Raw genomic sequence first — 24,124 nt, 5'->3', positions numbered from 1 at the left:
GCAAATTCACTTTTCCCATTATAATCCCTTTAACCCACCCCCCTTGGTGTGGTTAAGTAAACCCCTCCGCAGTTTAACCCCAGTTCTACTCCATAAACCTGCATTATAGTTTAACACCGCAATTATCCATTGATTAATTACACTTAAGTGTAATTAACCCCTGGGCCCCACTAATATCCACCCCCATTTCCCACCGCGCAACTCTGCCACACGATGGCCGTTGGATCTTGCACCCCCAGATCCTACGGCCCTCACCCATATCACGCCCATTCATCTCCCGACCTTTACCGGCCTGAGAGCACGTGATATGGGTGGTATTGCTCGGGCCCCCTTGGGTTACGTGGCGGCATCGCGTTAAGTCGCGTGCTCTCGAGAAAAAACCACCCATCACTCAAAAGCGGTGCGATGGCCCCCGAAACCACCTCCCTGCCGAAAGCAAAAACCGCTCACTATTCACTAATTTAATCTCACGCCAATTTCTAACTGTTCCCAGTTAAAAGCCCACAGACCCCCAGTTTCACCCTTTTCGCTCATTTGCTTTGCGAAAGCGTCCTAAGCTTTCCTGCGCCCCCCGAGCTTCTGCAACCAGTTCTGACCACCAATTGCCTCCCGAACACGCTCCAGAAGCCCAGTTCAACCCTCCAGTGCGCGACTGAAGCCACAGAACCCTCTGCAGCTGCCATCAAAACCAATTTGCAGTCTGAACCTCAAACTCCAGGTATTTGACAACAAACCATAGACAACCCTCTCAAATTCAAAAGTATACAGTAAATTCAAACATTAAAGTAATTGAATTTAATTAATTTTCCTTGAATTGAGAGTATTTCCCCCCAAATACCAAAACCCCTATCCTGCAAATTGCCATTACCCTATCCCTGTACCAGAGTTGTCAAGACTTCATTTCCACAAGTTGTATAAGCCCAATTCCCACATTTTATCACAAAGATGGCTGCCCAAACCTCTCTGGATGTCAGACCTATATCAACCCCTCACCTGGACATTGACCATTTGGCCCTAGCAGACAGGGATTTCCAAATTAAAGACACTGCTACTCCAGGCCACCTTCTGAAAATCCACTGCTGGAGTAAGGATAGGTTTCTAAACCATGTAGATGACATTCACCTTTGGGAATCCAATTTGCCCAAGTATACATTCCCAGAAGTTCACCCATTCCCAGACATTGTACATTTTTGTCATGCCTGTTATATCCCTAGCCAAAGGGCTATTGTGGCACCAAACCATGAGTTACTATTCACCATTACTGCTGAATCCATCAACCAGATGCTACAAATCCAACCCATCCCTAATCAGACCCCTCTGTCCATTGGAAATCTGTTGGACCTGTACATCACACTAGACCCAGTCAAAATCAAACAAATTTTCCAGAATTTCATCATTGAGGAACGCCATACTCCTACAAACATTCCACCCTATGCTGCCACTATTTTTTCAGAGACTGGCAGGTGCATAATCACCATGCTCTCATGCATCCTAGGATACACATCAAATGAGCATGTGGATGAGGTCATCATGGCCTTCCTATCCATTTTCACTCCAGGCAAGCCTCCTGCTATTATGTATGATTATGCTCAGTTCATTGCAGACAGAATGCATGAACAATTCACCAAACTGCCCACTGAAAGAGTTTTCAAATACTCTTCAATGTTGTTTTATATGTTTTTGTATTACTAGACAGACAAGTTCCCTGTGAGGATCCAGAAATTGGACACCAAGGGAAAGGAGAGATCAGTCATCTATTGGACACCCTTGGTCCAGAAGTTTTCCACAGCATTCACCTACAAAGATTTCATAGACTCTTTTGTGTACCCAGTCATGAACATGCTGACTTCTAAGACTCAGCCTAGAATCAGCCCAGAGATCAAGAGAGTACTGCAATTGGCCAAGAACAGCAAGGTGGGAGATTGGTACTTGTACCAAAACCACACTGAGATCAGAATTTATGGCTGTGAGCTAGCCCCCTATAAGTTGCCCAAATACCTCCCTATGAGGATATTTTCTCTTGAATACTTCAGACAAATCATCAACTCTAATGAGATCCACTTCCTAGCTTATAAGAAAAAAACACAGTTCAAGGTAAAAAACCAAATGGGTCCATTCATTTGCAACAATAGAGAGGCTGGACCAGAGGCTGATAGGTTACTTCAACAAATGAAATTCAGAAACAGTTTCATGTGGCACTATGACCCTCATGGGGTCATAAACAAGCTTAGACTCAGGGTCAAGTTGGGAGCATACATCCACCACCCAAGACCTGACATTGAACAGTTTGCTAACCAGGATGAGTGGGTGGAGAACACCTTGATTGATATGGACAACACTGTTGTGGATGTAGAGAACACACTCATTGATCTTGAAAGACAATTTGATCACAACTCTTTCCTGCAGGTTCCAAAACAAGGGGAGCCAATGAACATTCCTCATGTCATACAGACCCCAGCCAATGAAGAGAAGAATCCTAAGAGGAACAGGGAGCAGGCATCTAGCTCGGCCATGGAGACTACTAATGAGCTGTTAGAGCCAAGCAATAGGCCCAAGTTGAATCCTGTCTTTGAATAGGAGGAGAACATTGCTTCAGAGGAAATAACTGACACTGAGGCAATGGAGCAAAGAAGTAAAGAAACAACTGAAATAGCTACATTAGAGCAAACACAGCAGCCATCAACCTCCAACACATAGATGATAGAGAAACAACAAAGTATGGAGATCTCTTCCTATGTCAGGCCAGCTGACAAGGAGAAGGATATCAAAGAATAAGATAGATTCAAAGAGATAAAGATGAGGAATGAAAAATTGAAGGCAGAGACATATGCCCAATACCTCAAGCTTACACCGCCAAACCAAATCAAACCAATGCCAGCCTTTGACATCAAAGCAGGGAAAATGCAGGTATCATTTTTGTAGCCCACTATACAGCAACCAAAGACCTCAGCAAACTACAAGAAGACAAATTTTGAGGTGTTGGCCAGGGATGTTCATCCATTGATCAGATAGAGTTCCATAAGTAGGCTGGAGAAATGGTTTACTCCATCCTCACAAAAAAGACCATGGATGCTTTTAAGCTAAAAGATTCATTGGATAATGTAACAGCTCAATTCAAGCTGGAGAAGGCCTGCTCACAGGCCAAAGACACCAGGATAAAATCCTTGGAGGACTTGATCATTGAACTGGGCCATGACCCAAATGATGTTAAGGCCACAGAGAAATTAATCAAGAAGAAGAATGAGGACATAGCAGCCCTCAAGAAACAACTTAAGTTGCCTCCTTCATAGCACCCACAGACAAAGGAAGTCCTGGAAAGCTAGACCAATCATGAGGAAATGATGGACTTAGTGTTGCAGCTAAATGACCAGTTAAAGGAGATGGAGAAAGAACTAGATAGCTTGATGCAGCTCAAACAAGCTAGTCTGGATAATGCTCCTGCAACTGTCATTCCAACAGTGACCACAATTGTACCTTCTACATTGGCAGCATCTTTAGCTCCCACTGCTCCAATGGCCACTGCACTACCAGCATCTACACCAACTACATCAACAACATGATCAACAACAATAGGTTCCACAGGTGATGAAGCAAATAGGCTGGTCAAAGCAATGGAAGAAATGTCCATTCAAACCAATGAGATGAAAAAACTTAAGGAGAAAGTCACCAGCCTGGAGACAGATTGCAGACTTGCCCAGATCATGCATAAAGAAGAACAGCAAAAGGCTACAAGGATGACTGAAAGAATCAAAAGCCTAGAAAAAGAACTGACACTAGGTGAACCTATAGGTAAGGCTAAAGAGCAATTGTGGGCCAATATCATTGACTTTGTCAATGATATTTGGCCATCCATTCAGGTTATTTTTGAACAGATTGATTTGATAAAGCAGGCTATAGAAGCCATTCAGAAAGTCAAAGAAGAACTTGGAGATATGCCAGAGGAGGCAGCAAGGATCATCCACTTCCTCAACTCCAAGAAAAAGTATGAGCTACAAGAACTTGAGATACCTGACAGGACAGATACAATTTTGTGAGTCAGAAAAGTGAGGAATTTGATGTTGAACTTAGAAGATAAGTGTCAAACCATGCAACTAGCCGTTGATAGGTTCATAGCTAAGTTTGAACTTTTGAAGGAAAAGGGACTACCTAATCCCTTAGTTATAAATGATAAGTTAATGACACATGAGGATTACAATAAGAAGATCAGGGAAGTGGCCAGAGAATAGGTAAACACTTCATCCATGAAGGGTATACCAACAGGCAAAGTACTATACCAAACTTTTGAAAACTTGTTTTACCTCCAGCATGAGGTAAAACACTTGTTTATTAATAAGCCAACTTTTGCCAAGTATACAGAGGTAGATGAAATATATAGAAAGATGCTCAATATCTAATTATCAGATGAGGAAAGATGGGAAAAACTCAATGATTTACTGTAGTAAATACACAGTAAAAATATAAATGTACAGTAAAAAGTGAAACAGCAAAGTAAAAGGATATTGCCAGGTCAGCAAGGTTAAAGTGTATTAGATGAAAGAGTATCAGATGAAAGGTTAAAGTAAAACAGAAAATCCAACGTGAAGACCAAACAACCAGCCAACTTAAAGGGCAAAGGATCAAAGAGCAAAGCTAGCAGAACCTAAATAAAAGGGACAACAAACAGTAGTTCAATAGTTGTCTCTATCTTCTTGCATGAAGATATTTCTTTTTCCTAGATTAGTTCTCAATGCAATTTGAGATATTTTGTAATTCCCTTTGTATAAATACTTCATAATTTGAAGTATTATGGTGGATTATTTTACATTTGTAGAGTTATTTTGATCTTAAACCTAAGGGTGGTTGTACCATTTTCAAGTCAACAGACTAGAGCAAGTAATAAAAGCATTTCGCTACAGGATTCATGAGATGGTCCATTTGTAGTGAAGTATCTTCTTTGTTTGATTTTGTTACCTTCTTCTGTGTTTTATAATCTTAAATGTGTTCTAAATTTGAATGAATTAACTGGAGATATCACTCAGAATTTGTTTAAGTACACTCTGTTTTGCATAGTTAGTCATTTACATGATTTCCTCTGATACCCGAATTTGAGAACCCTTAATTGCTCTCTCATCCCGGTTGACTTCTTTCATTCCTTCCAGAGTCCGGCCTAGGGAACCCTTAATTTCTCCCTGGATCCAATTTGAAACCATTTCACCATTTAGCCTTTGAGATCTATAGTAACTCATCTATCTTGCCCTGTAGACACTGTTTTTAGAACTGAATCCAGTCTTGTTTGTCTGACATTCGACTCCATAGCCCAATGGTAAAAGCAAACCTCTGTTCATCTAAGTAAAGTGATCCCACCACCCAAATTCAAACCAAAACCCAAGTGCAAACAATAACTAGCCTAAAATCATCTTAACTAAAACAAAGTTAAATTATAAAGAGAGAGCCCTCTCTGAGCATCAGGAAGGCTAGGTCCTGATCTCCAAAAGTGGTTTGTGGTTACCTTTGACTTTTCTTCCTTCATTAACTTCGAAAGAAATATCAGAGTGATAGCAGGCTATAGCGAAACTTCTAATGGCTATAGAATCTATGTGGTTGGTCAAAGGGAAGTCGAGATAAGTCATGATGTCACCTTTGACGAAGATATCGCTCTTAGCAAGGTTGACAATCTTCCTATTCTGAGAAAAGATAAAGAAGCTAACATCAGGAAGCCGGATGAGAAGGAAGATGAGACGATGCTCGATGTGGAAGAACCTATGGATCCTATTGATCCTCCTCTGCAAGATCCTTCCTCTTCTAGGAAGAGGCCCTCATGGCTTAGGGGGACACTTGATGATACCGAAGGACATATTGCACCTAGAGGGACTTTCCATGAAAGTAAGAAGACGACCAGGTTTCAGGGATACTTGACCATTATGAGCACCATTATTCAAAATGAGCCTTCATCGTTCAAAGAAGTCATGAAGCATCAAGTGTGGAAGGATGCTATGAATGAAGAATATGAGTCCATCATGAAGAACGATGTCTGGGATGTGGTCCCTAGACCCCAGGACAAAATAATTGTCACCTCGAAGTGGCTTTACAAAATAAAGCATGCAGCTGATGGGAGTGTTGAAAAGTATAAGGCTCGCTTTGTCACTCATGGATTCTCTCAAAAGGAAGGTATAGATTATGACGAGATATTTGCACCTGTTGCCTGATACGCCACCATCCGCTCGATCATAGCCCTTGCTGCGCTGCAAGGATGGAACCTACATCAGATGGATGTCAAGACCACGTTCTTGCATGGTTCGATTAAAGAGGAAGTCTATGTGGAACAACCCGAGGGGTTTGAGATTCATAATTGGGAATCTCACGTATGCAGGTTGAAGAAAGCCCTCTATGGGCTGAAGCAAGCACCCCGAGCTTGGTATGAGAGGATCGATAGCTACTTGAAGAAGTTGGGATTCACTAGGAGTGAAGCCCATCCAGCCCTTTACTTTAAGGTTGAGGATGATAAGCCTCTCATATTGGTACTGTATGTTGACGACCTCTTTCTGACAGGTGTAGACCCTCTCATTCACAAATGTAAGAGGGAGTTGGCTTTCGAATTTGAGATGAAGGACCTAGGACTGATGCACTATTTCCTAGGGCTGGAGGTCTGGTAGAAGCCAGGAGAGATTTTCCTATCTCAAGGAAAATATGTGGTGAAGATATTGGAGAGATTCGGTATGGTGGACTGCAAGCCCGTGACTACCTCGATGGAGCTTAACTTCAAGAAGTTATGCGGTAGTGCTGCCGGACCTGCTTTGGGAAATGCTACTGAGTATCGTCAACTCATAGGAGCATTGATGTTCTTGGTGAACTCCCGTCCGGATATATGTTTTGTAGTCAACACATTGAGCCAATATATGGTTGAGCCTCATCACGCACATTGCATTGGTGCCAAGAATCTTCTGAGATATCTTCGGGGCACAATCACTCATGGGTTGAGATACACTGCCCACATGCATATACCGATGTTGACTGGGCAGGCAGTGTGGAGGATCGCAAGAGCACTTCCAGGTGCTGTTTCTCTTTGGGTTCTGCCTTGATATCCTGGATGAGCAGGAAGCAAAAGTCAGTGGCTTTGAGCACCGCTGAGGCAGAGTACATTGCTGCGAGTATGGCCTCTTGTGAGGCTGTATGATTGAAGAAGATCTTTAGTGAGCTGTTTGGACATACATTGGATACTACCATGATCCTTTGCGACAACCAGAGTGGGAATCGTTTATCCGAGAATCCCATATTTCATGATCGCTCCAAGCATATCGATATCAAGTACCACTTTATCTGGGATATGGTACAACGAGGAGCAATAAGGCTCCATCATATCTGTACAGATGAGCAGGTCGCCAACATTCTGACGAAGCCCCTGGGAAAGGTCAAATTCTTGAATTTCCAAGAACGATTAGGAGTCGTTGAGAGACCCTCTTATGAGGGTCCTGTATGATGCATGCATTGAGCTCTAGGAGCTCGGGGGGGCTTGGGGTACTTCTTGGAGCGAGGAGCGACTCACCCTCCCCTAGTGGTGTGTTGTGTACAAGTAGAATGGTTTAGCCTTCCCCTGTGATACACCGTGGCGACTTGTAGGCAGGATGAGTGGTTCATCCTTCTCCTGCCGAGGCATCCTACCCATGCAGTCTAGGACTCATGGGAAGTACCTCTCATTTGGCCAATGAGTAAGGAAATGAGGATAGGGACCATAGTAGTACCGATGGACACATAGTGCATCTACTGTACTCCCTATGCTAGGATGACCGACATTGATTTGGGATCAATTGGAACTGACTTCGGGTCAATAAGAGTGATATAGCTCACTCTCTCTTGGAACTGATCTAGGATCAGTAAGAGTGGTATGACACACTCTCTGGAACTGACTTCGGGTCAGTAAGAGCGCTATTGAGCACTCTCTTTTATCTAGGACTGACTTCGGGTCAGTAGAGGATGGTATGATACATCCTCGATCATTTCTTCTTCTTCATAGTTCAGTAGAGCAAAGCCGAGCAGTGTAGGGCAGTGCATTTGATGGCAGAGATAGTACTGACGGACAGATGGATTGGCAGATGGAGTTCTCCCTAGTTGAGAGGGAGTGTTAAAATTGGCAACTAGGGCCAAACTCCATGTGGGTCATCTTATTTATGGCAGCTGATATTTTTCTTGGATTCCTCTCGTCGAGAGGTGTAGGATTGATCTAAAGATCATCTGATTCCAACATGTATTTATGGAGATATGAATTTATTTGTAAATACTTGACAATTTGTCAAGGTCGGCCAGCAAGATAAAGTGTGTGGCACACCCCCAGCTTAACCTCAACGATTCATATAAAAGGAAGATACCTTGTGGCATTATTTCACATCATCTCAACACACATCTTCTCTCTCCTAATCTTATTGGGCCAACGTAGGAGCAGTCTCTCTCACACGTGCAAGAAGGAGGACAAAATTTTTGTTTAGGGCAACATTGACTTTCTGAGCAACGTTGACTTTTTTGGCTGCGTTGACCAAGGTGCGGGGCTATTGGGAATGCGTTGACCTTTGCATTGCTGTTTGGGTGTTGCGTTGACTGGTTAGGGCTGACCGCATGTTGTTGATTTGTTGACTGTTGTTTTTCCCATTGACCGAGGACTATTTTGGGCTGCTGATGTTTGTTGTTGAAGACCGAGTTCTTCAAGGTTGACTAGAGATCAAATTGGAGCTGTTTCACTAGCTTTGACTTTGCTGGTTGCTGATATAAAATCATAGATTTGTGATATTGTACTATCTCTCTCTCTCTATTGAATTATTGAAGAATATAGAAGAATTGATCAAAAGGTTTCCCCACATTGGGGTTTGTCCCTAGCTAGCTGCCACATCTGGTGTCTCTTGTCTTGGCTTGTCTTCTGTCGATTTATTTATGTTCTATTAGCATTTTACTTTATGTTAATGTGATTGCTAAACTATGAATTGACATTGGGCTAATAAGAAGAAATTGAAGTAAATTGATCCAAGCATAGAACATACCATAACTTAACAAAAACCGAGGTTGTTTGACCAGCGTTGACTGTAGAAGGGTTCGCTGCAGCATTGACTTTCGTTGACCAGATTTGACTAGACTTTTTCAGACTGTTTTTGAGCTGATTTGACTAGTTGTTGGAGGGTGAGTTGACCGAGTTTGACTAAGCTGTTTTGGAGGTCAAAAATCTACCCTGTTGACCAGCGTTAACTTTCTGGTTAGGGCTTTCTATTACTGCTGTTTGACTGGTCAGACTTCACTTTGATTGGGCAAGTGAAAATTGTATATTGTACTCTCTCTCTTTGCTGAACTTTTGAAGAATTATAAGAAGAATTGATCAAGGGTTTACCCACATTAGGGTTTGTCCCTGGCTGGTGCCATATCTTGTGTACTCTTGTCTTGGTCTGTCTTCTATTGTTATGGTTTATGTTCTATCTTCATTTTACTATCATGTTGATGTGATTGCTAAACTGGATATTGATATTGGGCTAATAAGAAAATTGAAGTGAAATTTCTCTTAAGCATAGAACATACGATTGTTATCTAAAATTAACAGTACTAAAACACTCTAAATCTAAGCCTAATCACTAATTAATCATACAAGTCATTGAAAGAATACTCTTAAGTCACTAAAAATTAAATCTTGGATCATATTGATTGCATGCAAGTGGATTTTGTGAGTTGTTTAATGAGTTTTCAGATCTGATCCATATGCTACAACCATCTACATTTGAGCTAAAACAATGATTAAGCTCATAACAATGACATAATAACTCATTAACAATCATACTTTGCATTTATACTGTCACTTGTGTTCATTGGGCTTATATTCTTGGGCATAGTTCATCATTTCTAAGAGTTGTAGCATTAGTCTAAGGTCTGATATAAAATTTTGCAGCAGTGCTAAAAGTGTTGAAGCTTATCTAATTTCACTTGGTTTATGTTCCTTACATTTTATGAAACTTGGATAAGCATTTAATTGTGTGATTGGGTCATTTTTCTACTACTGCAATCTCATGTTTATTGACTGATCTATAGTTTTGTTTTACACCATTGGCATCTATTTTCACTCTTGCATTATCTCCCATAAGCGCTCTAATTGATTGATAAGTCCCTTATTGTTCTAAGTAACATTGTGCTCTCATTGTTATTTAGATACATTTCTCATTGGGAAATTGGATATTTCTTGTGGATCTCATAATCGAGTTTAATCATAGGTGTGATGAGAAAATCTAATTGTGTATATAGGCATATTGATTATTCATTGACTATAATCTTGAAGTTGCTAATTGTATCAAAGTAGCATTGATCTTGTCTTTTAAGCAATTGTCCATTAATATGTCATGTCCCCATTTTTATTCTTCTTCATCCTACAGCCAGGGTGGATTTCTAGGACAGGGGATGGCCAGGTCATTGGAGCAAGTTTATGTCATCAAGGGTCCCAATGGAGTTTTGAGGAGTTTTTATGGGATTTGATGGCATTCGATTAACATATTCCATCATCAACACAACGTGTCTTTCGTTCCATTACATTCCGACAACTTTCAAAAATCAGCATTATTATTGGACATAGCTTAATTAATCATGCTCGAGGTGGCATTCCGGGGAGATTAATTGATGGAACACCTCAGTGTAATAGCTCGTTGGAACCGGAACGAGAAGATCTAGATGATGGGTCTTTTGGATGGGAGTTTCAGTGACTTGAGGAGACATGGTGGCCAATTTACCCTCTTCCCACATTAAAAAGAATATTTAAATTAAAATAAAAGAGGGAAAGTGCTCCATGATTAAAATAATAATAAAATAGAAGATTCTAGAGGGTTCCATCAGATTTAAAAAAGAGGAGGAGGCCATTGGAGGACATCTTGGAGTTGATATTGTTTCTTGTATGAGAGGTTGAGAATGTGGTTCTCTACTCCATTGGTAGCCCCAAGACAGAAACCCTCGGGTGATTTAGAGAGATTGGGCGAGCACCCATCTCCCCTTGGTGGATTCATTCAGAATCCACAGGTGTAGTGATTGTTTTTCTGTTTCAATTTGGAGACCGGAGAGTCATTTCCGGCTATTGTATTGGCATCTATCTATATATAATAAAGCTGGATTTTGGTTATTGCATTTCTCATTTTCCTCGTGTTGTAATTTTTAATGAGATTTTATGCAATTTGTGAGTTTATGGTTTTAGTCAAATTTCTGGTGTTTGGGTTTCCATGGCAATTTCCTGTTAAGTGCTAGATAATTTGATTTGAAGAGTTTGTTCCAAGTTCTTTTCATTCGGGACATTACATAATATCACTTGTTACATTTTTTGGCATCGTTGAATATTGAGCACTTTCTCTTGTGGTTGAGGTTGTTTATTTTTTAAGTATTTCATAATTGAAAGATCATTATAATTAAATACTTAAGTGATTAAGTAATCTCACCTTAATAGCACTCACTCACCTCATACACTTGCATACTAGGATTAATACTTTGCATTAATCAGTTTACTTCCAAGCTTAAGCTTAGTCGATAGAGACATAGGCCCACCTTTCTCATCTAGCTTGAGGAGCCTAGCACCTCTTTAGTGGTTAACACAGTGACCTTGTAGTCATCAGAGCCATAGTCTCTACAGCGCTGGAGGCATCAGGTAGTTAGAACCTAAGGGTAGGTATCATTAACCGGCCCTAGCCTTCTTCCCCTTGGATTTTCTCTCACAACCTACTCTAGAGACAAGCTTCAAAATAGCTAAGAGGAATGATACATTTAGAGTAGGCATCTAACTAAAATAAACCAAGATTTTGCATCTCACCTAGTTAGTAGGGCTTGTAGGGCTTGTATCTCATTTAGGATAGTGAAGCATCTCCAAGAAGCAACTGTTCATCCGATCATTTGGTATATAATTGACATAAAGCAAGTAATTAACTCCATAAGGCACTTGTCTCACATAATAATATAATCTAATCTTTAAAAAATTGCTATATCAACCAATTGGCTAGGCCATTCAGTTGTGTCTCCCGGATTTGTTGGTTGCCAATGAGTCTTGCATTTTCACATTCCATAGGGACTACCCCCCATAGTCTGTTGCTAGGAGACAGCTAGAATGGAGAGGGCAAGGATCAGAGTGACATCCCCCACCCTGAGTCGTTGTCTCACCATGCTTGTACAATATGAGCGACAACACTTCATATCTGGCATTGTTATTCGTGCAATCAAATTCCAACCTCTATAAAAAGAATGTGGACTCACTCTGCGAAAATGTAAATACCATCCCAGCTATTGAGCCCATCCTAGCGTGAGAACCATCAAAGTGTATCTTCCACATGCATTCATATTTCTTTTGATTAAGTAAGATCTTCTATACTTGAAATTGACCATAATAGCATAATTCCCAAACTTGTCAATAGTGTAGATCAACTCATCCATGGGCTCATCTAGATCTTCTACATGATACCTCCTTGGATGTTCTCTATATTATGTGACAAAGGTACCTTCACATGTTGGGATGGTGGTGTATCACAAATCTATCTATATACTACCTCCCAAACTAGCAGTGCACATCTTGATGGTAACATTCCCCATGCATTTAAAACATTTATAATGACTACATCCATTAAAACAAATATGTTTTGAGTAAGCTGCTAATAACTAGTGTTTCAAACATCCCACTTTTATCACAATAAAATCACAAAATTGCAATTTTTTGGCCTAGACAATGTTTGCCGATTTTATCGATATTTTCTCAATTTGTACGATTTTTTGGATTTCCAAACCCTTGCTGATTTTATCCCGATGCTGATGTTTGCAACATTACGAATAACGTGATGATTAGACCATGCAACTTGATTTCCCTTGAATACATTGCACATATATTCTTGTAAGGGCAGGTGGTCTTAAGGACCAACTGATTCATCAGTTTTGGATGACATGAAATTTGTAAAGGCTCCTAAATCTAACTATGCAACAACAAGTCAATAATCATCAAGGTGATGAAGAAAGGGTTGTGTTTTCCATTCTTCCTCCCTTGATTCATTGACTGAAGCACCATGGGGAAATCCTCATTTACATCCCTTGCATCTTCAAGTCCCAAAATATTTTAACATTTTCTTGCTATGTTGGTACCTTTATTAACTCAAGAAGAGAAACCAAAACCTTTACTTTAGCCAACTCACTTGATACATCAATATTTAGATCAATCTCTAAACGTTGATGTATCGTCTGAGAAGGAGAATACTTGGCAGCGCTAAATGTAGGATTTATATTTTCTTGGCCCTGAGTCCTTTTAAATACTCGTGGGTTTATGCTATTACCATGTTTTGTACCTAGCATTTTGCATTTATACATCTGCCAACCCTTATCCAAAATATCCTTGCAAGTGGCCTTTGGTCCAAACATCTTCGTAATATTATTTAAATCCACAGTGGCTTGCTTAATCTATTGGAAATATTGATTTGACACATTGAACATCTTCCCTTTAGACATATAAATAAATAGATCATTATCAACAAAATTTGAATTGGAGGATTGTTGTGATATTTACAACCAGACAATGCCCTACGCAGAACATGCTTGATATTCTAGAGATTAAGCTTCATCATGAAAATATTGGCAACATTGATGCCATAGATGGTCCTCTTGATTACCATATTTGCAACATTTATGGGCGCAAGAACTTGGTTCATTTGGACCCCTATACCTTTCAAATTTTATTTTGGTTTAATTTGAATCTGTGATATTCTCTCCATTTGAACCATACTATTTTGCATCCTAGATAGAAAAGACTGAATATTTGTAAATGATGCTTACAATTCCTTCAATCCCTCAATTATTATAGTAATAGGATCTGGTGTAGGATCAGCTATGTTCACAACCCTTTCTTTTGGCTTACTTCTCGTGGAACTTGCTCTTACTAACACATGCAGGTCCCCTTTTCCTAAGGCTATTCAATTATTTTCAACATTGAGAACCATCTCTTGAGATTATTTTAGATTATTTGGCTCATTTTCTCTCAAAAGGAAACCGAAGTTCCCATCGAAAACATCCAAGTTGTATATCATAATAGTTGTCGGAGGATGCCTGATATCAGCATGCGATTTTTGCATCATTTGATTGAATCTTTTGTTGAACTCTTCCACATTTTCATTCTCGTTCCTTTTAGCACCACTCAAGGAAGGAAATAAGCACCCATTGTCCTTTTTTTCCTCCCATCTTTCTATGAAAGTGCTTTCCAATTGATCTTTTGTGCTGATACAATTGTTTGACATGCTTATGAACTAATCTAGGGCATCCACTTCTAATGATAAAGAAAATAGTTTCATAAGCACATCTAAATCTCCAACCTTGGATTTCTTTATCATGGTCATGAAAGCATTCCAATGATCTCTAGCATATTATTTCCTTCAAATGTGGGCAACCTATCTATCACTCTTTTTGGCAAGTCAAGAGGGGATCTTGCAATGTTTGAGAAATTCAAGGGTTTGCAATTCTCATCCAACCAAGGCTTGGGGCTCGGTGTGGCCATATTGATTTGAAGGTTAGAATGCCCTAAATCACTCTAGAAAAGGTATGTAAGATCTTCAACAAAATTACACCCTAAGTTGGTTGTGCTTTTTGATTCACAGGATTGCAGGTTCATTTGTCTTCTATAATATCTTTTTGTTTTTGAGATAGGGCGAAGAATATCTTGTGAAGAACCCCTTGTAGAGTACTTATTTGTCACAACTTATTTATTTGGAGTTGCCAGATAATCTTGTACACAAAACCTTCTCTCTTAATATTGGCTCTTCTCCTGTAAAAGGAGGGTATCGCTAGGATTAGGATCACTAAGACTAAAAAAATAGGGCTCAGTGTGATATGAAGAGATGTCTTAGCAAAAGATATTTTTATATGATTTTTTAGGTTGATCATAAAGTGTTTGATTAGGTAAGACTAGTTCCAACAATCTGATAGGGCATATTGGGTCAATGGGGTCACTATAAAGGATGAAAGTGGATGATATATGGAAACAAGGACTGTTGCAATAGCATGCAGAAAATCACTATGCCAGCATATTTTTAATGGCTGAAAATAATGCCAATGTAGGTCCTCTACAGGTGCACTATTCATACACATGCTAGGCCAATAAAGAGTGATTTCGTTTCACTTTTAAAGATATTATGGAACCTTCAATGAATGACAAACCACAATACTTTAAATCTGAAAGTGAAAACAGCAAGAAGATAAATTGGCATAACCTTATTTTAAGCCTCCTTTCCCAACAGTGAACTGCTTTACTTGAGAACTTTATTGCAGCAGATTTAATTCCAACACATATAAATCAAGAATAAATGGAAGATGGATAGTCACACATTGATAAAAGAATTCACCAATCATATTACCGTAATAACTGTTCAATACAAGCCCAAAACCAATTACATAAGTGTCTTCTCAAGCCATCAACAATCGTTACAATAGGAGGAACTCATCTTACATAGATGAAGAGCTCAAAACCTCTTCCAATAAAATTATAATATCCAAGGTAAAGACTCTAGATCTATCCTAGAAATGCATTGAGGACTAATATCTCTTAATTAACTCAAGTGCCAAGTCAAACAATGCATAAAATATAATGGAGTCATGGACAAATGGTGGCTCTGCTACGTGTCAATCTCTAATAATATGAGTCCATGGAGCAAGGATGTCTCCTCAAGATAGGTGGTGGACCATGTCAATTAGCTTCAACATCCTTCCTCAAGTCTCTCAAAGGGAATCGATCAACTAACCAACCTCAACATATGTATAGTGGAAGCCCCCAAGTGGCATGTGTGGCTCCTCTAGATGAGATGTCCCATCAATACATGTGCATGAAAGTCTTAATTGATGGTTGGACCACTAAGATATAAGGTGGAGTCTCATAAAGGTTCACCATATGCTAAAAATAGTCCCCTAAAGCTAGGGTGTCTCCTCAACAACCTCAATGGCTCAGTTTTCAAGGTCTAACATACCTCCTAAATGTGCAAACAACTAGGTCAAAGGAAAGGTGAGTAGACCAACTAGATAATGGCATCAATCCACATGAAAAGTCATCAAAATGCTTTAATAACTCCATTGAGAAAGTGGACAGCCACATCACTCAAATAGTAAAATATCATAATTTATGAAATGCCTCCACATGTGTGCCCACGAGGAGTTGCCCACTAAGGATGGTGCTCCATGGCATCAAAAATAACTCCAAGTGTCGGGACTCAAAAACATTCTCATAAGCAAGGGTGCTCAAATAGTAGGCCTCTAATCAAGTCAAATCAACCTAAACTAGCCATTGGGAGGGCCAGAATCGCCTAGAAACACCTGCATAAGTGGAGCATTCTATCCAAGTGACAAGAAAGTACAGCAAGAATGAAACCATGACACTGAGATATAGCATGTAATGTAGGGCACTCTAAGATCAACCCAAGATAAATCAGTAATAACCCACTGATAATTTTGATCTGCTGTGGGGACAACAAAGAAATAAGTGTGCAAGAGAAACTCTCCTCTAGACACCTCATACCCACCGGTGGTAATGGTCAACAATTTCATAAGGGAGCTGTTGAGGAAATTATGTGCACCATTAATAATTCCCTTGTGTCCATCATGTACCATCCTGCAAGTCTCTGACATGTGTGATGAAAATCACAAATATCATTGAGTTGCGATAAAAATTACAAAGGGTGTGATGATAATCACTGTTGACTTGTTAAGAGAGACCAGGATTGGCTTGTGGTAGGTAGAGAAAACACTTTTCTCTATGGTGTAATAAATGGTTATTAAGAAGGGGAAGGCTTGTCTCAGCCAAGTGTGTCTTAGAATCCATCTCAGTATATTGGATGTCCTTAGTCTTCATTCTGAAAGGAGCACTTGACAGAATAGGGAGGATTAGTTTCAGTTTTCTATGGTCTGGTGATAAGGAAAAGCAAGGTATTGCATTGGTAAAATTGCAGAAATTTACAAAAGCTTTAGCTGTAAAATATGGATGGACATTGATCACAGGACAAGGTTTTTGGAGACAGGTGCTTATACAAAAATATGTGGCAGTTGACAGTCATGAAGTCTAGCTTAAGAATCCTATAAAATCATTTCATAATGCACCCATTATATGGAAGGCAGTGATACTGATTTTTCTAGTGATTGGGAGATGACTTGTTTGAAAGGTGGGTGAGAAGAGTAGATTCAGATTAGGCGAAGATCCACAGGTAGGTAGTGGTGAAAATTTTAGACTTAATGGAATATCAGTTAACACTTTGCATGAGAAGGGCTATTTTAATCTTAGTCAAGTGGAAGATTATGATCTCCCTCAATACGGAGTCAAAAGTGGAAATCAGTAGAAAATATAGGTTTATTTGAAAAGGAGGCTTAAGCATGGGAAGGTTACATTGCTTCCTTAAGGTCTAGTCATGCTCGAATTAAAGATATAAAGGATGAACTATTATGGCCAAAGAATCTAGCAGGACGTTACTATACTCCAAAGCTTGGCTAAAAGGTTCCATGTGAAGGTGACAAGTTTGGAAATCAGGTATGGTGGTAAAACCATTATGGAAATTCAAATGCCCTCTCAAGTCTAGAATTTTCACGTGGTTGGCACTTGGGAATAAGGTTCTCACTTGGATAATTTGCAGAAGAGATGTAGATGTGGTCCTAGCAGGCGCTCGCTTTGAAAAGAGGATGAGGAGACTATTTACCATTTTCTTTTACTATGCCCTTACTCTATGCAAGTTTGGAAAGAGGTGGAGAGCCTTACTAGGCTTAAAGTTGTATGGGAGGGTCCTTCATTGGAGCATTGTTTGAGATCTTGGTGTGAAAATTCAAATCTCAAAAACTTGAGGGCTTTGCCAATAATTATTGCATGGGGAATTTGACTCACGAGGAATGCCAGCTTATTTGAGGATGAGACTATACCATCCATCTAGTGGGCCTTCCAAGGTCTAAATATTCTCAGATTTTTTAAGCAAACAATAAATCCCCAAGCCTCCAAGACAAATTGTAGAGCAAGAGGTGGATAGATCGGGTTCTTGGGCTTTTTTTGATGGTGATGCTCAAGGTGATCCTCAGATTACTGAGGCAGGTGGAATTTAGTACTTGAGGGACACTCATGTGTTGAAGTTTAAAACTGGGTTAGGCAGAGGAACTAATAATTATGCAGAACTGATAGCTCTGAAGTTAACTGTTTTGCTTGCCATTGAAAAAGATTTTCCAAAATTTCAAATATTTGGGGATTCTTTGGTGGCTATTAATTGGATGCGAGGGGCTCTTCTCTCTAGAAAACCTCTGTTTAAGGCCCATTTTGGAGTAGATCCAATCATTTGCAGCTGTTTTTAACCAAATTTCTTTTCATCATGTCTTCAGGAAAAGGAATGAACTGGCAGATAGGCTTTCGAAGCCTGGTTTTCCATTGGATGCAGGTCACTGGCACATCTGGAAGATTGAGGATGGACAATCCTCAAATTATGATCATTCTTCCATTCTATGATTTCTATCGTGAGGAGTCATACTTTTCTGGGATCTATTGTAAATATTTTCTCGATCCCTTTAATGGGTATATGATGGTTATTGTATGAAATGAATATTGTGCTCCCTTATGAGATCCTTTGATGGATGAGCTGCTATTAGACTGTCTTTGGGACTGTTTGGGTGATAATTTCGGATCTGTAGGGATATTTACTGAGGACTGTATGGTGATGACTTTTGGGACTGTATTCTGTTATGACTTTTTGGGAGGGCTAATTCCAGTGGGATTACTCTGTTTTATGAATTTGGAGATCCTGATGAAGGAATTTTGACATGCTACTCAGCATATGAAGAATATATTTTTATTTTTATTAATGAAATTATGATCTTTTTTTCCATGGAGAAAGAAAAAGGTATACTCATAATCTAAAAAAATTGACTGATGAACTTCCTATGGAGATGACAGTTTCAACAAATCTTGGAGTTTCCTTCTAGTGACAGCTAAGCTCCTAGCCAAATCATCTTCTTTAGAAATAAATGAAGTTTAATTATTGTTTTATTATGATTAATTTTCTATAAAAATGATAATTTCACTCTTAGAAAGAGTCCGTCATACTTCTAGCCCAAGAATTAGTCCAAAAAAACAACACTTGGCAACTTGGCCCATAATGACAAAACTCAACCTCCAGAAAGAGCAATAATCAACAAGAAATGCACCAGTATTATTCGAAAGTGACAGAGCAGCAATTGTATGTAAATAAGCTACCTCAAAGTTTTCATTATCATCTAGTTGTCTGTTTTTTATTTTTTCGTTGGGCTCTTTGGGAACATGTTTTAGCTTTCTATCCAACTAGATCTTCTCCATTAGATCATGTCTTGTACAGGGCCAACCTAATAGCTTCTACAATGCCCTCCACTTGGGCTGACAGACCCTTAATTGGCTTCCTAGTCATCCAAGTAGTTTTGGTGGTTCTTTTGAGTCTTGACTTCCAGCAGAATATGGCATGTTTCCTTTCTGGAATTGCTTTGCAAAACAAAAACTGAGGTTGAGGGCCACACTGCATAACAAGGACTTCCTTCAGCTAAGGTGCCAGATCTGAAGGTTTAACTATTATGCAAAAATAGAACGGGACTTGCACCTGGCCTCATCCCTCTTTGAGAGATGCCATTTGGGTGGGAAAACTGAAGCAAGTACAGAACCCTGGTGGCTTGATTCATATTCTGTTGACCTCACCAATGAGCCAAGGCTCCATGGGCATGACAAGCCTTTTAACTGGATTGGATGGATTTCCATTTCCCGAGGATAATTTCAGAGTCATTTTGTTTTTCCTGCTCTATAACATTACTGTTCATGACATTTTGACATAAAGATTTATTTTTTGCAATAAATGCAAATTTGCTACCAAAATAATAGTCCTTTACAAAGACCGATACTTCAAGTTGATAATCCTGAAAATCAAATAAAGTCCAGATGCATGAAATGTACTCTCTGGAAAATAGACTATGTTTTAGCTTACCTCTACCGGGTTCAATATTAATGTATAACAAATGAAAGTTCAGAGTCCAGGTACATATTAGCCGTCTCCATTCTTCAAATAATATAAAACCACTCTTGAAGTTGGTATATTGAAGATAAAATATGCTTAAAATCTTAACAGCTGACACATCGAGAGGAATAATGCACTGGATGTCATCTGATCAATACCTAAAATTGGAAGTTTGTGAGTCTTCTATCTATAGAGGAAAGCCTAATTGCAGTGTTATTTTTTCTAGTATAATTACTTAAATAATATCAGAATAATTCTCTTCCTTGCACAGAACTGACCTAAGATCATCACAGTAAACATGCATTCTTCTAGACTGCAGTAATGCCCAATAGTCTCGACTCTCAAATAAAGTAGCATACGTAGGGAATTCCACCACTTTAGAGACAACCTCAAGTCAGAGACCCCAAAAGTATTTAAACATTTTTTGATAATGACTATCCAGTTTGGTGTATAATCATGTGTGTTGTGTGAGCGAGGGAGAGAGAGAGCTCATGAACTCATGACACAACACCAAGTAGCCAGGGACCTTTAACCAACTTGGCCAGAGAAGGAATTTTTTTGTAGATGAGCTAGTATTATTTGCATGAACAATCGAAGCCTAAAGCCATCAATGTATTTAGCCAAGAAAAGAGAACATCGGTCTCATCACCTTGAAAAGAAAAGCCTAATCTTTCTTCACTTTTCATAAACATTAGTGAAGCACAAAAATTTGAACTGGGTTTTTGCCAAGGAAAGAAGGATCCCCAATTATCAAAAGCATCCTGAATCATTGTGCAATGGAAAAAATTATCAAGTTATAAATGTCAAAATCATTGGTCCTAAAATCGGTGGAAATTAATTTAAGGAGATTTAAGATCATATTTGAAATGTTTTAATAAAACACATCGTTTTTGGACTAAAACAGTCATTTGCCTTAAGCCTATGCACCACATATTTTGGTGTACTGCAAAATCATCAGCATAGCAAATGCCTCTGGGAAGTTTCTTACCTGTATAACTACTATTCCTAGGCCAACCCATTTGCAAGTGTCCATGTTGTCTTTAATGAACGCTTTAATAGTTTCAAACTCTCCAGTAGGGTCCTCTGGAAAGTCCTGTTCCACAAAAGTACCAGTGAGATTTAGCTTGAGAATCTTATGGATCACGTCCTTCAAAATAATGCAAATTGTCAAAAATAACCCACCTTTTCCCAGTGGTGATTTAAGAATATGTCTCCCACCATAGCTGCTTCAATTAATATAAGAAAAGTTACAAGAGTTGTGTACTGATTAAATTTGTTAAGGATTTACGGATGGATAGTATTTTATACCAAGAGACAGAAAATGTTTGCAATAAAGAAATATTTCAGAAGTCGCACTGAACTAGTTCTGGCTATATGGCTAACAAACAGTTATTTGATATATAGACTAAAAGGTAAACAAGGAAGAGGCTAGAGGTTAAAGAATAATGAAGCATGTAATTTCTTAGATTTAATTATAACTTGCACTATTTTCTAAACACATTTTATGTGCGCCCAAATATATCAACTTAAGCACAATATAGCCTAAAGCTTTGCTAAGCTGGAAAGGAGCTTTGGTGTGCATGTCCTCGGGGATATGTTTGTCAGTGTCTTCCATCTCTGTGGTGCTATGACTGCTTTATCGTTGAACATGCTAAGTTATTTCTTGCAAATAATTAATTTTTGGGCCATTAGAAGTATACACAACGCTGAATTGATTGGTTAAAATCTCTACTTAATTACCGTTAAAACAACATGGACCTGATGCAAAATCCCTGTGCCAATACAAGAACAACAATGTTGTAAAACCCTGCACAGATTATTTCGGTATTACTCAAATAAGCCATATAGAACATTTCAACAGCATAGACAGGTAAGTTGTAATCATAGATTTTTCTAGACGTGTTGTGTAACCCTTGAGGTTAAAATTATTACTATGACTTACACATGGACATTTCTATACTTTGAGATCGATTTCCACGTTGTCCAACTTCTCTAATTTTACTATTATTTTTTAGATAGCATCTTCTTAGCATGATGAAGCTAACACGCTCAGAATTAGAATTATAGGGAATGATCAGATTTAGAGTTATAGGAAAAGATTAGCACCTTTCGATTTGACTGCCTTTGGCTAAGCAGCCATGAGTGGGAAGTTTCTGTTCCACCCAAGTCACTCAAATCTTGCACCTGTCCTCAATCACAATTGCATGTGCCTATGCACATCCACAAGTATAAGCACAAACCCTAGCATATCACTTAGTAAGCTTTGAACCCTGGTGGGGACTATATTAGTTACCTCCTTTCACCAAACTGGAAAGCCACAGTTGACCTCCAAATTCTTTATAACTCAGATTCACATTATTTATGCACCATTTGATCCTTTGTATGTTTTCATAGTCATTGCAGTGCAATTATAATATATATTTTCGATGTTGATACCCAACAGTAATAAGCAAATTTCTTTATATTCCTCTCATTTTCAGAGACCTATATAAAATTTTGATCAAAAAATAATTTCTGTGTTTCAAACACAACTGAATATGAAATAATCATCTGATGCAAGCCCATTAGAGTGATATCTGCAGAATTCACTGATTATAGGTTGCTTCCTATCTCAACTTCAGCGCTAGCACCTGACATTGGTTTAATTGATGTTATTAGCTGTTTTGGTAATTCAAGGTACAGGTAATTCAAGGTACAGGTATGACCTGCCTTTTATTCAAGGCACACAAAGGTAGATTTTTACTAGTCACCCTTCCCCAAAACCTTTTCTAGTGCCTTTGTTAGATTCTTTTGGAGAAGGTGATTTTGAAAATGTCTTGGGTAAACATTGTTGGATCTTTTGGGGAGGATGATGCAGAGAGTACCCTAGGTAATCAAGATTCAAAACCATAACATTCATGAGCAGTTACTGTAGAATTCTCAAGCCTTGGGTGCCTTTTTGAACTGACTGCAATCAACTAAAAATAAATCGAAATTGATCCCCCTCTCTACCCCCCTCCCCTCCAAGAAAAAAACACTAGGGATTCGCATCTCTTCCACGGCAGTACATACGACATAGAGCTATTACCACACGTACACTTACAATTTATAGAACTGGGTTCTCAATCACTGGTTGTTTTCATGATAATTAGAGGGCTAGTCTTGGTTTTCAAATCTAAATAAAGAGAAACTATTCATCACAGGATACCAAGCATAGACAGCATCCATTAGTAGTCTCTGCAGCAATGTGGCCAAAGCAAGAAACCACAGACACAATGATGCCAATTCCTAGGAATGTATAGATGAACCTGCCATTCATTCGAGAGAAACAATACCATTAAGTAAAATCCATGTACATCAATAAATACCAAACATGATACCAACAGTTCTTGACAAGTAATCAATAGAACTCACAAAGCTGAAATCAGTGGAGTTACTCACCATGGGGCTGGAAGATCATGAATGAGGAAATCAGATGAAAATGTAGCAGTAAATGTCCATAGAGTCTGTGTGTAGTTAGGATGTAGTGAATGGTCATGAGAATTCCATTGGTTTAGCATCCAAACTGAACAAAGGATCATTGCTACTCCCACAAATGTTTGAAAAATATTCAAAATCTTCAATAGGAATGCTATGAGTCCTCTGCACCCCATGGTCTCACAGGCCTCAGAAATCAAGAATGTATTGCATAGAAGTAAACCACCTGCTTGAAACTTTCATCTCTTAGCATAAATGGACAAAATCAAGTCAGAATATAACAGATCTGGATTCTAACTGGACTGCTGATCTGTATAGCATCAGTCGGCAGGAGAGAATGTGCAGTCCGGTGTAGTTGCATATACGTAGTGAGGTGGCCATGTGAATCGGGCTAAAGGAGGAAAATAGTTGGGATTTGGGTTGTAAAGAGGCCCACTTGACTAGGCGGTTACCGGATCTCTTTAACTTATTCTTTTTTTAAACGACGATATCGAGTGTAAATTAATCTACCCTAATATATATGGCGTGTCTTCGTCTTCATGGTTCTGTCAGATTTATTGAAGTTACTCAGTGTGATTTTTTGGACTTCGTCTCCATGGTTCTGTGACATTTCTGTCAGATGTATTGAAGTTTGGACTTCGTCTCCATGGTTCTGTGACATTTCTGTCAGATGTATTGAAGTTACT

General features: G+C 39.0%; 1 protein-coding gene across 1 annotated transcript in view; it reads right to left on the bottom strand.

Moving 5' to 3' along the window:
- Nucleotides 1–23,827, bottom strand: part of LOC149166407 (tetraspanin-20-like) — a 48,376-nt gene extending 24,549 nt beyond the window's left edge. Inside the window, exons 1-4 of the mRNA XM_089431338.1 lie at nt 23,403–23,827; nt 23,170–23,269; nt 21,165–21,245; nt 20,971–21,075 (exon numbers count right to left, since the gene is read on the bottom strand). Of these exons, the coding sequence (XP_089287464.1) occupies nt 20,971–21,075; nt 21,165–21,245; nt 23,170–23,269; nt 23,403–23,614 (498 nt within the window). The 5' untranslated portion in view covers nt 23,615–23,827. The remainder of the gene's footprint in view (nt 1–20,970; nt 21,076–21,164; nt 21,246–23,169; nt 23,270–23,402) is intronic.
- Nucleotides 23,828–24,124: the final 297 nt, after the last annotated feature.

This window comes from Pinus tabuliformis, chromosome 5_1, assembly GCF_031772625.1.
Source record: "Pinus tabuliformis cultivar Carrire ecotype Pingquan chromosome 5_1, CPIR1, whole genome shotgun sequence".
Lineage (NCBI taxonomy): Eukaryota > Viridiplantae > Streptophyta > Pinopsida > Pinales > Pinaceae > Pinus > Pinus tabuliformis.
The sequence above is the reverse complement of the archived record's forward strand: the minus strand, read 5'-3'. Positions and strand labels throughout refer to the sequence as shown.